This window comes from Ranitomeya imitator, chromosome 6, assembly GCF_032444005.1.
Source record: "Ranitomeya imitator isolate aRanImi1 chromosome 6, aRanImi1.pri, whole genome shotgun sequence".
Taxonomy (NCBI): domain Eukaryota; kingdom Metazoa; phylum Chordata; class Amphibia; order Anura; family Dendrobatidae; genus Ranitomeya; species Ranitomeya imitator.
The window spans coordinates 184,255,497-184,270,468 of record NC_091287.1 but is presented as its reverse complement, the minus strand read 5'-3'; the positions used below and the strand labels follow the sequence as shown (position 1 = coordinate 184,270,468).

Here is a 14,972-nt window from a genome sequence, read left to right as displayed (position 1 = left end):
TCCCTTGTGTTTGAGGGGCTCTCTGTGGTTACACCTGTCCCTTGTGTTTGAGGGGCTCTGTGTGCTTACACCTGTCCCTTGTGTTTGAGGGGCTCTCTGTGGTTACACCTGTCCCTTGTGTTTGAGGGGCTCTCTGTGGTTACATCTGTCCCTCGTGTTTGAGGGGCTCTGTGTGCTTACACCTGTCCCTCGTGTTTGAGGGGCTCTGTGTGCTTACACCTGTCCCTTGTTTGAGGGGCTCTCTGTGGTTACACCTGTCCCTTGTGTTTGAGGGGCTCTGTGTGCTTACACCTGTCCCTTGTGTTTGAGGGGCTCTCTGTGGTTACACCTGTCCCTCGTGTTTGAGGGGCTCTGTGTGCTTACACCTGTCCCTCGTGTTTGAGGGGCTCTGTGTGCTTACACCTGTCCCTCGTGTTTGAGGGGCTCTGTGTGCTTACACCTGTCCCTCGTGTTTGAGGGGCTCTGTGTGTTTACACCTGTCCTCAGAGTGTGAAGGGCTCTCTGTGGTTACAACCCCTTACAGCTTGGACTACAACGGACGTGTCTGATACCTCGGCTGCTCCTCCATGCCAGCCGGTGCAGCCAGTGTGCGGAGTGTGACTAGCCGCCTCCTCAGCACACGGCACGCGTCCTCTCACGGCTTATTAACCCTTCCATCCAGGTGAGCTCCAGTCACCGCCGGTGCACATCAGCGCGCCATTCCCTCTCGCGTCAGCACTCTAAACTGAGGTGACAGCTGAGGGCGCCGCTACCTCCCGAGCCCCGGGCACAGCACCATCTCCTGTCGGTAATAGGCTTTGTGCCATGGTGCCGCCTCCTCATTATGACGCTTAGGAAACGGCCTAATCCTAACTAATGGCAGCGCCTGCCCATCTCCTCGTGGGGCCAGGGGAGGGGGAGGAGAGGACTCAAACGTGCTCATGTTGTCAAATCTGCGTGTTGTGCTTGTCAATCTGCTGAGATTGGGGAGACGTGTCTGGTTCTCCGGCTCCCAGTGCGCAGCCGCCAGCGCCGGGTGCCATGCTCCTGGCATTAGCGCTCATTCTCTTGCCCTGCGTTCTCACCTAGCTGTTGCTCGTGTGCCCGCTCTCCCTGCTGGCATTGCTGTGCCCGGGGGTGAGCGCTCCATGCAGCCGCCACATATGTGAGCGCCCTCCTCAGCTGATCGCTTGGCAGCTCGGATGAGCGGCAGGACAGGACTCGTCGTCTCGTCGGCTTTATGAATGGCACCGCTATGGAGGAAATACCGTTTCAGAAAGTCAAAACCCGAAGGAAGAAGTGCCGCTGCTCCCCCGCCTCCCCGCTGGATGCCATCGCATGCGAGGACGAGTTTGACTGCAAGGAGCTGGAGTCCCTGTTCCAGAATTACAACCTGAAGCTGGAGCAGACCGCGACCTTGAAGGCTCTGGCGGTGCTGATCGTCATGACGGCCACCCTGGCGCTGGTGGAGCTGCTGTCCGGCCCCAGCCTCAGCATCTCCAAGGGCTCGCACCCCGTGCACTGCATCATCTTCGTGTCCCTGTTCATCGTCACCAACGTGAAGTACCTGCAGGTAACGCAGCTGCAGCAGATCGTCAAGCTCACCTTGCTCTTCAGCTTCACTTTCGCCTTCCTGTGCTGCCCCTTCTCCCTGGGAGCTTATGGCTTGGAGCCCCCCACATCGTCAGATCAAGGAATGTGGCAGCTGATGCTGGTGACGTTTGTGTCCTATGCCCTGCTGCCAGTGAGGACCCTGCTGGCCATCGTGTTTGGGTTCATGGTGTCTGTGTCTCACATCATCGTCACAGCAACCTCTGTGAGTGTGAAGAGCCACAAGCTGTGGAGAACGGTGAGTGGGCTGTGTGCTGTCCGTGGTGCTGACAGTGGAAAGCCTGTCTCCAGCCTGCTGCCCCCAAAACCAGCGCTGGGCTCCCAGTGCCCCCTATGCCATGGGCGCAGTGTGTGTCCTCTATTATACAGGCTGTATTTAGAGCTTATGCTCTCATGGCTGTGATGGGGAACCTACCATTACTGATAGTCCATATACACTTCTGGTGATTAATGCTGGACTGTGGGCTCCCAGTGCCCCCTATGCCATGGGCGCAGTGTGTGTCCTCTATTATACAGGCTGTATTTAGAGCTTATGCTCTCAGGGCTGTGATGGGGAACCTACCATTGCTGATCAGTCCATATACACCTCTGGGGATTAATGCTGGACTGTGGGCTCCCAGTGCCCCCTATGCCATGGGCGCAGTGTGTGTCCTCTATTATACAGGCTGTATTTAGAGCTTATGCTCTCAGGGCTGTGATGGGGAACCTACCATTGCTGATCAGTCCATATACACCTCTGGTGATTAATGCTGGACTGTGGGCTCCCAGTGCCCCCTATGCCATGGGCGCAGTGTGTGTCCTCTATTATACAGGCTGTATTTAGAGCTTATGCTCTCATGGCTGTGATGGGGAACCTACCATTACTGATAGTCCATATACACCTCTGGGGATTAATGCTGGACTGTGGGCTCCCAGTGCCCCCTATGCCATGGGCGCAGTGTGTGTCCTCTATTATACAGGCTGTATTTATAGCTTATGCTCTCAGAGCTGTGATGGGGAACCTACCATTGCTGATCAGTCCATATACACCTCTGGTGATTAATGCTGGACTGTGGGCTCCCAGTGCCCCCTATGCCATGGGCGCAGTGTGTGTCCTCTATTATACAGGCTGTATTTAGAGCTTATGCTCTCAGGGCTGTGATGGGGAACCTACCATTGCTGATCAGTCCATATACACTTCTGGAGATTAATGCTGGACTGTGGGCTCCCAGTGCCCCCTATGCCATGGGCGCAGTGTGTGTCCTCTATTATACAGGCTGTATTTAGAGCTTATGCTCTCAGGGCTGTGATGGGGAACCTACCATTACTGATAGTCCATATACACCTCTGGGGATTAATGCTGGACTGTGGGCTCCCAGTGCTCCCTATGCCATGGGCGCAGTGTGTGTCCTCTATTATACAGGCTGTCTTTATAGCTTATGCTCTCAGAGCTGTGATGGGGAACCTACCATTGCTGATCAGTCCATATACACTTCTGGTGATTAATGCTGGACTGTGGGCTCCCAGTGCCCCCTAAGCCATGGGCGCAGTGTGTGTCCTCTATTATACAGGCTGTATTTATAGCTTATGCTCTCAGAGCTGTGATGGGGAACCTACCATTGCTGATCAGTCCATATACACCTCTGAGTATTAATGTTGCATTCCCTATGTATGGGACGGCAGTGTGTGGCCTCTATTATTAGCACATATAGACTGTATTGATGGCTCATGATGTCTGAGGGCTGTGATGGGGAACCTACTCACCTCTGGGGATTCTGGACTGTGGGATCCTACCCATGTCTACACTGAAGAGGCTCAACAGCCTCTGGTAACATTTGGAAGATATGGATGTTGTATCAATAATTCAGGTATAAAGGGAACCTTTCAACAGAAAAACACTATTAGGGTATGTGTCCACGTCCAGGATTACATCCGGATTAGCTGCAGATTGAACGCTGCGTACAACGCCATTGAGGCGAGAGACTCGTGTGAGTTTCTCGCAAGTATGACCCCATCCTTAAAAGCAATATCTGTTTAATTTTTAAAAATGTGAAAAAAAAATGGCGTGGGCTCCCGCGCAATTTTCTGCGCCAGAGAGGGAAATCCAACGACTGGGGGACTGATGTTTGTAGCCTGGGAAGGGGTTAACACCCATGGATCTTCCCAGACTATGAATATCAGCTGTGTATTTAGCCTTTACTGGCTATAAAAATTGGGGGACCCCCCAAAAAAATTGTTGCAGAGTGCTTCTTTTTGCAGTCACCGCTGTACTTAGGAGAGCTTCAATCAGCAAGATATCTTGAGTAAACAGTATTTACTTCATACTGGATAAACATGAGATACAATTCAGTGTCACACAGTCCGTGCACTGAACACAACACATTCATGAAGAAAAGCAAAACAGAAAGTAAGAAAACAACCAACAACTGAGAGCTTCCCTCCCCACATTACAGCAAGTATATAACTTTACACACTATCGCCATCTGCTGTCTGGTTAGTATAAAGTCCTCCTTTCACTTAAAATAAGTCCTAATCTGTTGCATATGCCAACAAAAATGACGTGGGGTCCCCCAATAATTTCTAGCCAGAAAGGGCTGATATTCATAGCCTAGAGAGGGGCCATGAATATTGCCCCCCCGGCTACAAGTACCAGCCCCCAGCCGCCCCAGAAATGGCGCATCTGTAAGATGCACCAATTTCGTCGCTTAGCCTCTCTCTTCCCACTTCCCTGTAGTGGTGGGATATGGGGTACTAAGGGGTTAATGTCACCTTTATAAGGTGACATTATGCCGGCTTAGTAATGGAGAGGCATCAATAAGATACCTATCATTACTAATCCTATACTTGTGAAAGGGTTAATAAAACACACACACACACACACACACACACACACACACACACACACACACACACACACACACACACACACACACACACACTCTAAAGTATTTTAATGAAATAAAACACCACACAGTTTTGACCATATTTTTATTGTACACTCAAGCCATGCGATGCCCTCGTCTCCTGGAAAAAAAGAAAAATAATAAACCAACAGTATACTCCCTGGCCCGACGCAGTCCATTTAATAACGAGTGTCCCATGACAAGTCCAGCTCTTCTATATCCGGATGCCTGACATCCAGACATAGCAGAGCCTGTAGATGATCACTGGAGATAACTCTCCAGCGATCACCTCCACTGCAGCGTTCTCACAATCAGCTGATCAGCTGACCGTGAGAACCAGACTAGTGACCGGAGATAACCCCCGGTCACGTGCACGGCAGTTCTCGCGGTAAGCCAAGTTATTGCGAGAACTTAGCTTACCGCGAGAACTGCAGTGGACGCGGGACTTCCAGCGGCTGGACAGGTAAGAGCTTATTTAAATGAGGAGACATGCATAGTAAGCTGCATTTACGCAGTTACTACGCATGTGACTAATCATTTAATGTGAATTTACCGCATCTAATGATTATGGGAAATTTACGGTGCGGCGACGGAGCGTCGCTGCATTGTGAACGGACATGATGCGTACTGAAAAGAGGAGCTGCATGTCCGTTTACGCGGGTCCGCCGCATGCGTGTTTTAACACATAGTGGAGACGGGATTTCATGAAATCCCCTCCACTATGCTGTAACATCTGGACGCTGCGTGTTTGACGCAGCGGCTCTAAGCATTTCCTGACCGTGGAAACACAACCTAAGGTTTGTTCTGCATAAAAATATTAAAAATATCATAAATATTTACTTAACCTCTTCACACCAATGTCAGTTGTTTTTGCACTTTTGCTTTTTACTTCTTTTAAGAGACATAATTTTTAGATTTTTACATTCATATACTGGTACTTTTACATCCATAAAAACAAAGGTTTGTTTTTGCACGACAAGTTATAGTTTTGAATGATGACACTATTTATTTTAACATACAGTGTACCGGAGAACTAGATAAAAATCCAAGTACAATGAAACAGGAAAAAAACAACCTGGCAGCACAATAATGGTGATACCATACTTCTATAATTTTTTTCTTTTTATTTTAGTATTGAAAAAAGATTGCGCAATTTGTAAGAAATAATAATAATTTGGTTTGTGTTGCCATTTTCTGAAACCTGTAACTTTATTTTCATCGATTGAGCTCTGTGTGTGCCTTATTTTATTTTTATTTTTTGTGTGGCAAGCTTACAATTTTATTGATGCTATTTTGGAATACATACAGTGTTTTGATGACATTTTATTGCTGTCATTTTCTGTTTAGGTGGAAAAATAAAAACAGCAATTCTGGCATTTTAACATTATTTTGCTCTTTGGCATTTACTTTTCAGCTCAACTTTACGTTTTAGTTTTATATTTTGATAGATTGGACTGATTACAGACACGGCAATAATATGTACTATATTTTTATTTTTTAATGTCTCTTTTTAATTGGTTAAAAAAGGCTGATTTAAATATTTTGAGTTATTTATTTTTTAAAACCTCACTTTGCTTTTTACTCTTTTAATCTGCTTATCGGACAGCTGTGTTGCAGTGCATATAACAAGTGATCAGTGGATCGCAGGCTTCAGTCCTATAAGCAGATCAAAAAAGTAAAAAGCAAAAAAAAAAAATGTAAAATATGAAATGAAAAGAGAAAAAATGAATAATGATTATTTTCCCTATTAAAACTATTACAAATAGCTATATTTTTTAAAAACCAATGTATATTAAATAAGTAAAATAAATGGCTAAATAATTAGCTATATGAAATAGTTTTCTTTTTAAAGGGAACCTGTCACCCCCAAAATCGATGGTGAGGTAAGCTCACTGTCATCAGGGGCTTATCTACAGCATTCTGTAATGCTGTAGATAAGCCGCCGATGTTACCTGAAAGAGGAGAAAGAGACGTTAGATTATACTCACCCAGCGGCGGTCCTGCTGCAGTCTGGTCAAATGGGTGTCTCCGGTCCGCTTCGGCACCTCCCATCTTCATTCCATGACGTCCTCTTCTGGTCTTCATGCCACGGCTCTGGCGCAGGCATACTTTGTCTGCCCTGTTGAGGGCAGAGCAAAGTACTGCAGTGCACAGGCGTCGGGCTTCTCTGACCTTTCTGGCGTGTGATTTTACTGTACGCACAAAGGAATTGCCAACTTTTCTTCTTTCTATATCTATCTATCTATCTATCTATTTTATATACACTACTCAAAAAAAGACAGGGAACACTTAAACAACACAATATACCTCCAAGTAAATCGCACTTCTGTGAAATCAAACTGTCCACTTAGGAAGCAACACTGTTTGACAATCAATTTCACATGCTGTTGTGCAAATGGAATAGACAACAGATGGAAATTATTGGCAATTATGAAGACACACTCAATAAAGAAGTGGTTCTGCAGGTGGGGACCACAGACCGCATCTCGGTACCAATGCTTTCTGGCTGATGTTTTGGTCGCTTTTGAATGTTGGTTGTGCTTTCACATGTGTGGTAGCATGAGTCGGACTCTACAACCCACACAACTGGCTCAGGTAGTGCAGCTCATCCAGGATGGCGCATCAATGTGAGCTGTGGCAAGGGTTCATGTGTCTGTCAGAGTAGTGTACAGAGGCTGGAGGCGCTACCCGTAGACAGGCCAGTACACCAGGAGATGTGGAGGGGCTGTAGGAGGGCAACAACCTAGCAGCAGGACCTCTACCTCAGCCTTTGTGCAAGGAGAAACAGGAGGAGCACTGCCAGAGCCCTGCAAAGTGACCTCCAGCAGGCCACAAATGTGCATGTGTCTGCACAAACGGTTGGAAACCGACTCCATGAGGATGGTCTGAGAGCCCGACATTTCCAGATGGGGGTTGTGCTCACAGCCCAACACCATGCAGGATGCTTGGCATTTGCCACAGACCAAACACCAGGATTGGCAAATTTGCCAATGGCGCCCTGTGCTCTTCACAGATGAAAGCAGGTTCACACTGAGCACATGTGACAGACGTGACAGAGTCTGGAGACGCCGTGGAGAGCGATCTGCTGCCTGCAACATAATAATAATCTTTATTTTTATATAGCGCTAACATATTCCGCAGCGCTTTACAGTTTTGCACACATTATCATCACTGTCCCCGATGGGGTTCACAATCTAAATTCCCTATCAGTATGTCTTTGGAATGTGGGAGGAAACTGGAGTGCCCGGAGGAAACCCACGCAAACACGGAGAGAACATACAAACTCTTTGCAGATGTTGTCCTTGGTGGGGTTTGAACCCAGGACTCCAGCGCTGCAAGGCTGCAGTGCTAACCACTGAGCCACCGTACCATGACTAGTTTGGCAATGGGTCAGTAATGGTGTGGCGTGGCATTTCTTTGGAGGGCTGCACAGCCCTCCATGTGCTCACCAGAGGTAGCCTGACTGCCATTATGTTCCAAGATGAGATCCTCAGACCCCTTGTTAGACCATATGCTGGTGCTGTTGTCCATGGGTTCCTCCTAATGCAGGACAATATCAGACCTCATGTGGCTGGAGTGGGTCAGCAGTTCCTGCAAGATCAAGGCATTGAAGCTATAGACTGGGCCGACCGTTCCCCAGACCTGAATCCGATTGAACACATCTGGGACATCATGTCTCGCACCATCCACCAACGTCATGTTGCATCACAGACTGTCCAGGAGTTGGCTAATGCTTTAGTTCAGGTCTGGGAGGAGATCCCTCAGGAGACCATCTGCCATCTCACCAGGAGCATGCCCAGGCATTGTAGGGAGGTCATACAGGCACGTGGAGGCCACACACACTACTGAACATCATTTTACGTTTTATTGTTCTCAACACATTCCACTATGCAATGAATAAAGATTTGCAACTGGAATATTTCATTCAATGATATCTAGGATGTGGGATTTTAGTATTCACTTCATTTTTTGAGCAGTATGTGTGTATATACATATATATATATATATATATATATATATATATATATATATATATATATATATATATATATACTGTATATATAGTCAAAATTGTTGGTACCCCTCATTGAATGGCAGTAAAGCCCACAATGGTCACAGAAATAACTTCAATCTGACAAAAGTAATAATAACCAAAAAAAAAAAAATCTATGAAAATGAACAAATGACAGTCAGACATTGCTTTTCAACCATGCTTCCACAGAATAAAAAAAAATAAAAGTCATGAAATAGGCCTGGACAGAAATGATGGTACCCTTAACTTAATATTTTTTTACACAGCCTTTTGGGGCAATCACTGCAATCAAACGATTCCTGTAACTGTCAATGAGACTTCTGCACCTCTCGACAGGTATTTTGGCCCACTCCTCAAGAGTAAACTGCTTCAGTTGTGTCGTGTTTGAAGATTGCCTTTTCCAGACGGCATGTTTCAGCTCTTTCCAAAGGTGCTCAATAGATTTTAGGTGAGGGCTCATAGAAGGCCACTTCAGAATAGTCCAATGTTTTCCTCTTAGCCATTTGTCGCATTTTTTAGCTGTGTGTTTTGGGTCATTATCCTGTTGCAAGACCCATGACCTGCGACTGATACCAAGCACTGGGCAGCACATTTCTCTCTAGAATCCCTTGGTAGTCTTGAGATTTGATTGTACCCTGCACAGATTCTAGACACCCTGTGCAGCAAAGCAGCCCCAGAACATAACAGAGCCTTCTCCGTATTTCACAGTAGGGATAGTGTTCTTTTCTTGATATGCTTCATTTTTTCTGTCTGTGAACATAGAGCTGATGTGCCTTGCCAAAATTTTAAATTTTTGTCTCATCTGTCTGTAGGACATTCTCCCAGAAGCTTTGTGGCTTGTCAACATGTGGTTTGGCAAATTCCAGTCTGGCTTTTTTATGATTTTTTTTCAACAATAGTGTCCTTCTTGGTCATCTCCCACGAAGTCCACTTTGCAGTAAATAGTAATAACGGTCCTAGGAGCACTGGAAATGAGACCAAAACAAGGATTTAAGTGTTGAACCACAATGCGTTTCAACGGTTAAACCGTCTTCATCAGGTGGAAGTCCACTTTGGCTCATACGATGGATGGTGCGTTCTGACACAGATGTTCCTTGAGCTTGAAGTTCACCTTTAATCTGCTTAAAAGCTTTTCTGGGCTCTTTTGTTACCATTTGTATTATCTATCTCTTTGGTTTGTCATCAATTTTCCTCCTGCAGCCAAGTCCAGGGAGGTTGGCTACAGTCCCATGGATCTTACATTTCTGAATAATATGTGTAACTGTAGTCACAGGAACATCAAGCTGCTTGGAGATGGTTTTATAACTTTTACCTTTAAAGGGACTCTGTCACCTGAATTTGGAGGGAAGAATCTTCAGCCATAGGGGCGGGGTTTTCGGGTGTTTGATTCACCCTTTCCTTACCCGCCGGCTGCATGCTGGCTGCAATATTGGATTGAAGTTCATTCTCTGTCCTCCATAGTACATGTCTACGCAAGGCAAGATTGCCTTGTGCAGGCATGTACTACGGAGGACAGAGAATGAACTTCAATCCAATTTAAGTTTTTGTGAAGTACCGTATATACTCGAGTATAAGCAGAGATTTTCAGCCCAAATTTTTGGGCTGAAAGTGTCCCTCTCGGCTTATACTCGAGTCACGGTCGGCAGTGGGGTCGGCGGGTGAGGGGGAGAGGGCTAAGGCATACTCACCCAGTCCCGGCGATCCTGGCGCTGTCCATGCAGTCCCACGGTTTTCGGGTGCCGCAGCTCTTCCGTTGTTCAGCGGTCACGTGGGACCGCTCATTAGAGAAATGAATATGGACTCCACTCTCATAGGGGTGGAGCCGCATATTCATTTCTCTAATCAGCGGTAACGGTGACCGCTGATAGAGGAAGAGTCTGCGGCAACCGGAGACCAGCTGTCCGGGAGAAGGAGCGGGACGCCGGGAGCAGGTAAGTATCGCATATTCACCTATCCCCGTTCCACACGCCAGGCGCCGCTCCATCTTCCCGGCATTTCTCCGCTCTGACTGTGCAAGTCAGAGGGCTCGATGACGCATATAGTGTGCGCACCGCCCTCTGCCTGAACAGTCAGAGCGGAGAGACGTCGGGACGAGACGCCGGGCATTTTTTTTTAATTGCAGCATTATATATACCGGTAGCACAGCTTTATAAGGAGCATATAGGGGCACAAATGAATGGTGCAGAGCACTATATGGCAGAGCTTTATAAGGAGCATCTATGGGGCACAAATGAACGGTGCAGAGCACTATATGGCAGAGCTTTATAAGGAGCATCTATGGGGCAATAATGAACGGTGCAGAGCACTATATGGCACAGTTTTATATGGCACATCTATGGGGCAATGATGAACAGTGCAGAGCACTATATGGCACAGCTTTATATGGCACATCTATGGGGCAGTAATGAACGGTGCAGAGCACTATATGGCACAGCTTTATATGGCACATCTATGGGGCAGTAATGAACGGTGCAGAGCATATATGTGGCACAGCTTTATATGGAGCTTCTATGGGGCAATAATGAACGGTGCAGAGCATATATGAGGCACAGCTTTATATGGAGCTTCTATGGGGCAATAATGAACAATATGGAGCATTATATGTGGCACAGCTTTATACAGAGCATCTATGGGGCAATAATGAACGGTATGCAGCAATATATGTGGCACAGCTTTATATGGAGCATCTTATGGGGCAATAATGAACGGCATGGAGCATCTATTTTTATTTTTGAAATTCACCGGTAGCTGCTGCATTTCCTACCCTAGGCTTATACTCGAGTCAATAAGTTTTCCCAGTTTTTTGTGGCAAAAGTAGGGGGGGTCGGCTTATACTCGGATCAGCTTATACTCGAGTATATACGTTATATAATTCCACATGTGTTAATTCATAGTTTTGATGCCTTCAGTGTGAATGTACAATTTTCATAGTCATGAAAATACAGAAAAATCTTTAAATGAGAAGGTGTGTCCAAACTTTTGGTCTGTACTGTATATATATTCTGTATTTGTGTGTGTGTGTTTTGACGAATATTTCCTTTGAAAATGATGTGTAAATGACAGAGAAGTGCTGTATATAAAAGCTCATGTTAAAATCACATTGCAATCGAATAGCTATCGCAATGCACTCGGATGTAAATCAGATGCTAGGTGTGAAAATCGCATTATACTCGCATTACACTTGCATGGCACTGTTTCTTTTTTTCGGTCAAGATATCGGAACTTTTTTTCTCGCATATGGCCACACCCCAACTTGCACAGAATGCAAAAATACAGAGAAAAAAACGAAATAATTGAACTTGGTTTAAGTTGGTATACTGTACATGCAGCACATAAACGCATGTTCACATTGACCATAAAGCACATAAAACCTACAAGAAACAAAATGAGCAAAAACCCTGCATATCTAAATGCACTTTTGTTTTTTACTTCATAGAATCATAGAATGGTAGATTTGGAAGGGACCTCCTGGGTCATCTGGTCCAACACCTTGCTCAAAGCAGGATTCACTAAATCATCCCAGACAGATGTCTGTCTAGCCTCTGTTTGAAGACATCCATTGAAGGAGAACTCACCACTCATGATGAGCGAGTATACTCATTGCTCGGGTTTTCCCGAGCATGCTCGGGTGATCTCCGAGTATTTGTTAGTTCTTGGAGATTTAGTTTTCGTCGCCTCAGCTGCATGATGTACGGCTGCCGGACAGCCTGAACACACGTGGGAATTCCCTAACAAACAGACATTCCTCACATGTATTCAGCCTGACTAGCAGCCGTACATCATGCATCTGCCGGCAACGAAAACTAAATCTCCGAGCGCCAACAAATACTCGGGGACCACCTGAGCGTGCTTAGGAAAACCCGAGCAACGAGTATACTCGCTCATCACTACTCACCACCTCTCGTGGCAGACTGTTCCACTCATTGATCACCAAAACTGTCAAAAAGTTTTTTCTAATATCTAATCTGTGTCTCCTCCCATTCAGTTTCATCCTATTGCTTCTAGTCTTTCCTTGTGCAAATGAGAATAAAGATGATCCTTATACAATGTGACAGCCCTTGAGATATTTGTAGACAGCTATTAAATCTCCTCTGTCTTCTTTTTGCAAGCTAAACATTCCCAAATCCTGTAAATGTTCCTCATAGGACATGGTTTGCAGACTAGTCACCATTCTGGTCGCTCTTCTCTGAACTTGCTCCAGTTTGTTGATGTCTTTTTTAAAATGTGGTGCCCAAAACTGGACACAGTATTCCAGATGAGGTCTGACCAGAGAAGCGTAGAGGGCAATAATGACGTCACGTGATCTTGACTGTATGCTTCTGTTAAAACATCCCAGAATTGTATTTGCCCTTTTTGCTGCTGCATCACATTGTTGACTCATGTTCAATCTGTAATCTATTAGTATACCCAAGTCTTTTTCACATATGCTGTTGCTTAGATCTATTCCTCCCATTCTGTATATGCTTTTTTCATTTTTATTGCCCAAGTGTAGTACTTTGCATTTTTCCCTGTTAAAAATCATTCTGGTAGTTGCTGCCCACTGCTCCAGTTTATTTATATCTTTTTGAATCCTCTCTCTCTTCTCTAGTATTAGCAATCCCTCCTTGCTTTGTGTCATCAGCAAATTTAATTAGTTTACCCTCAATTCCTTCATCTAAATCATTGATAAAGATGTTGAACAATACAGGGCCAAGGATAGAGCCATGTTGTACCCCACTTGAGACATTCTTCCAACTGGATGTGCAGCCATTTACGACCACTCTTTGGGTCCGATCACTAAGCCAGTTATGAATCCACCTAACAGTTCCCTTGTCCATTCCAAACTTAAGTTATTTTTTCAATAAGGATTGTGTGAGATACTTTGTCAAATGCTTTGCTGAAGTCAAGATATACTATATCTACATAATTTCTCTGATCCACACAGTCAGTGATTCTGTCAAAGAAGGAAATTAAGTTGGTCTGACATGACTTATTAGTTACAAATCCACGCACTCTGTTTAATCACTTCATTCTTATCCAGGTGCTTACATGCATGTTGTTTAATAATTTGTTCAAAGATCTTTCCTGGTATAGACATCAGACTCACCGACCTATAGTTCCCTGGGTCCACCTTCTTCCCCTTTTTGAAGATAGAAACAACATTTGCACTTCTCCAGTCTTCTTCGACTTCTGTTCTCCAAGAATTATGGAAAGATTATGGAAATTGTCTCTTCAGAGAGGAAGAGAGCTAGAACTCTATTGCCACCTATTGGAAGGTAGCAATCCTACAAGTCAATGTTGACCCTTTAACGAGCCTTGTCACATGACTTAGGATAATAGCCAAACCAGAATCTCAATTTGCAGACACTGTGTTTCTGGGTACTGCCCCTCGTCAGTGCCAAGCGGAGATCTGGTTTGGCTGTGTGAGAGGCGTCAGACCGTTATCCAAAAAGTTTAGTTTATCCTTGTGGAGATTGACATGCTAAGCATGCCGAGATGAGGAGATTTAAAGCCGCAATGCTCCTCTGGGTAATATGTTAATTATGCAAATTGTCTCTTCAGAGGAGAAGAAAGCTAGAATTCTAGTGCCACCTATTGGAAGGTAGCAATCCTACAAGTCAATGTTGACCCCTTAACGAGCCTTGTCACATGACTTAGGATAATAGCCAAACCAGAATCTCAATTTGGTGTTTAAGTTCTGAGTTCATCCATCCTGGTTTCCCTAAATGCTTTACATTCTTCCCTCTTTTCGGAGTTGTTAACGATTGTGCTTTGAGAATCTCATTTTTCAAGATTTCCCATCCTTTCTGGACATTTTTGTCCTTAAGGATATCCAGCCATTGGATCTCTCTGATTCTCTTTCTGAGTTCCTTACAATCTGCCTTTCTGAAATCTAACCTTGATGTCTGAGTCCTCACAGGTCTTCATCCTCTAGTTATCCAAAATTCAAAAATAGCATGGTCGCTACCTCCTAAGGTCCCAGCCACTCTTACCTCCTCAACCATTTCCTCCCTGTTTATGAGGATTAGATCCAAGGTAGCAGATCCCCATGTTTTCTGCCCTACGTTTTGGAAAATAAAATTGTCAGCAAGAGAGGATAAGAATTTGTTTAACCTGTTAGTTTTGCCTGAGAGAGATTCCCAACAAATGTCTGGATAGTTGAAATCTCCCATGACCACTATGTTATATTTTTTGGAGAACTTGGCCATTTGATGCATAAAGAGTTCATCCATATCTTCAGCTTGCATAGGATGCCTACAATGGTGTCCTTTTCATTGTTCTCTCCTTGTATTCTTACCCAAACAGTTTCCACAGAACTCCCTGTCTCTGAAGCTTCAATCTCTGTGCAGATATATGCTCTTCTAACGTACAATGAGATACCTCATCCTTGTTTATCAAGTATGTTTTTGCAAATAAGTTGTATCCTTTTATCCTTGTATTGCAATCACGTGTTTCGTCCCACCAAGTTTCAGTGATTCCAATGACAT

At 45.0% G+C, this 14,972-nt stretch overlaps 1 protein-coding gene across 1 annotated transcript in view; it reads left to right on the top strand.

Annotated features, from left to right (window-relative positions):
- Positions 1-950: 950 nt before the first annotated feature.
- The window catches only part of ADCY1 (adenylate cyclase 1), a 614,659-nt gene continuing 600,637 nt past the window's right edge, over positions 951-14,972 (top strand). Inside the window, exon 1 of the mRNA XM_069730375.1 lies at positions 951-1,828. Within this exon, the coding sequence (XP_069586476.1) occupies positions 1,220-1,828 (609 nt within the window). The 5' untranslated portion in view covers positions 951-1,219. The remainder of the gene's footprint in view (positions 1,829-14,972) is intronic.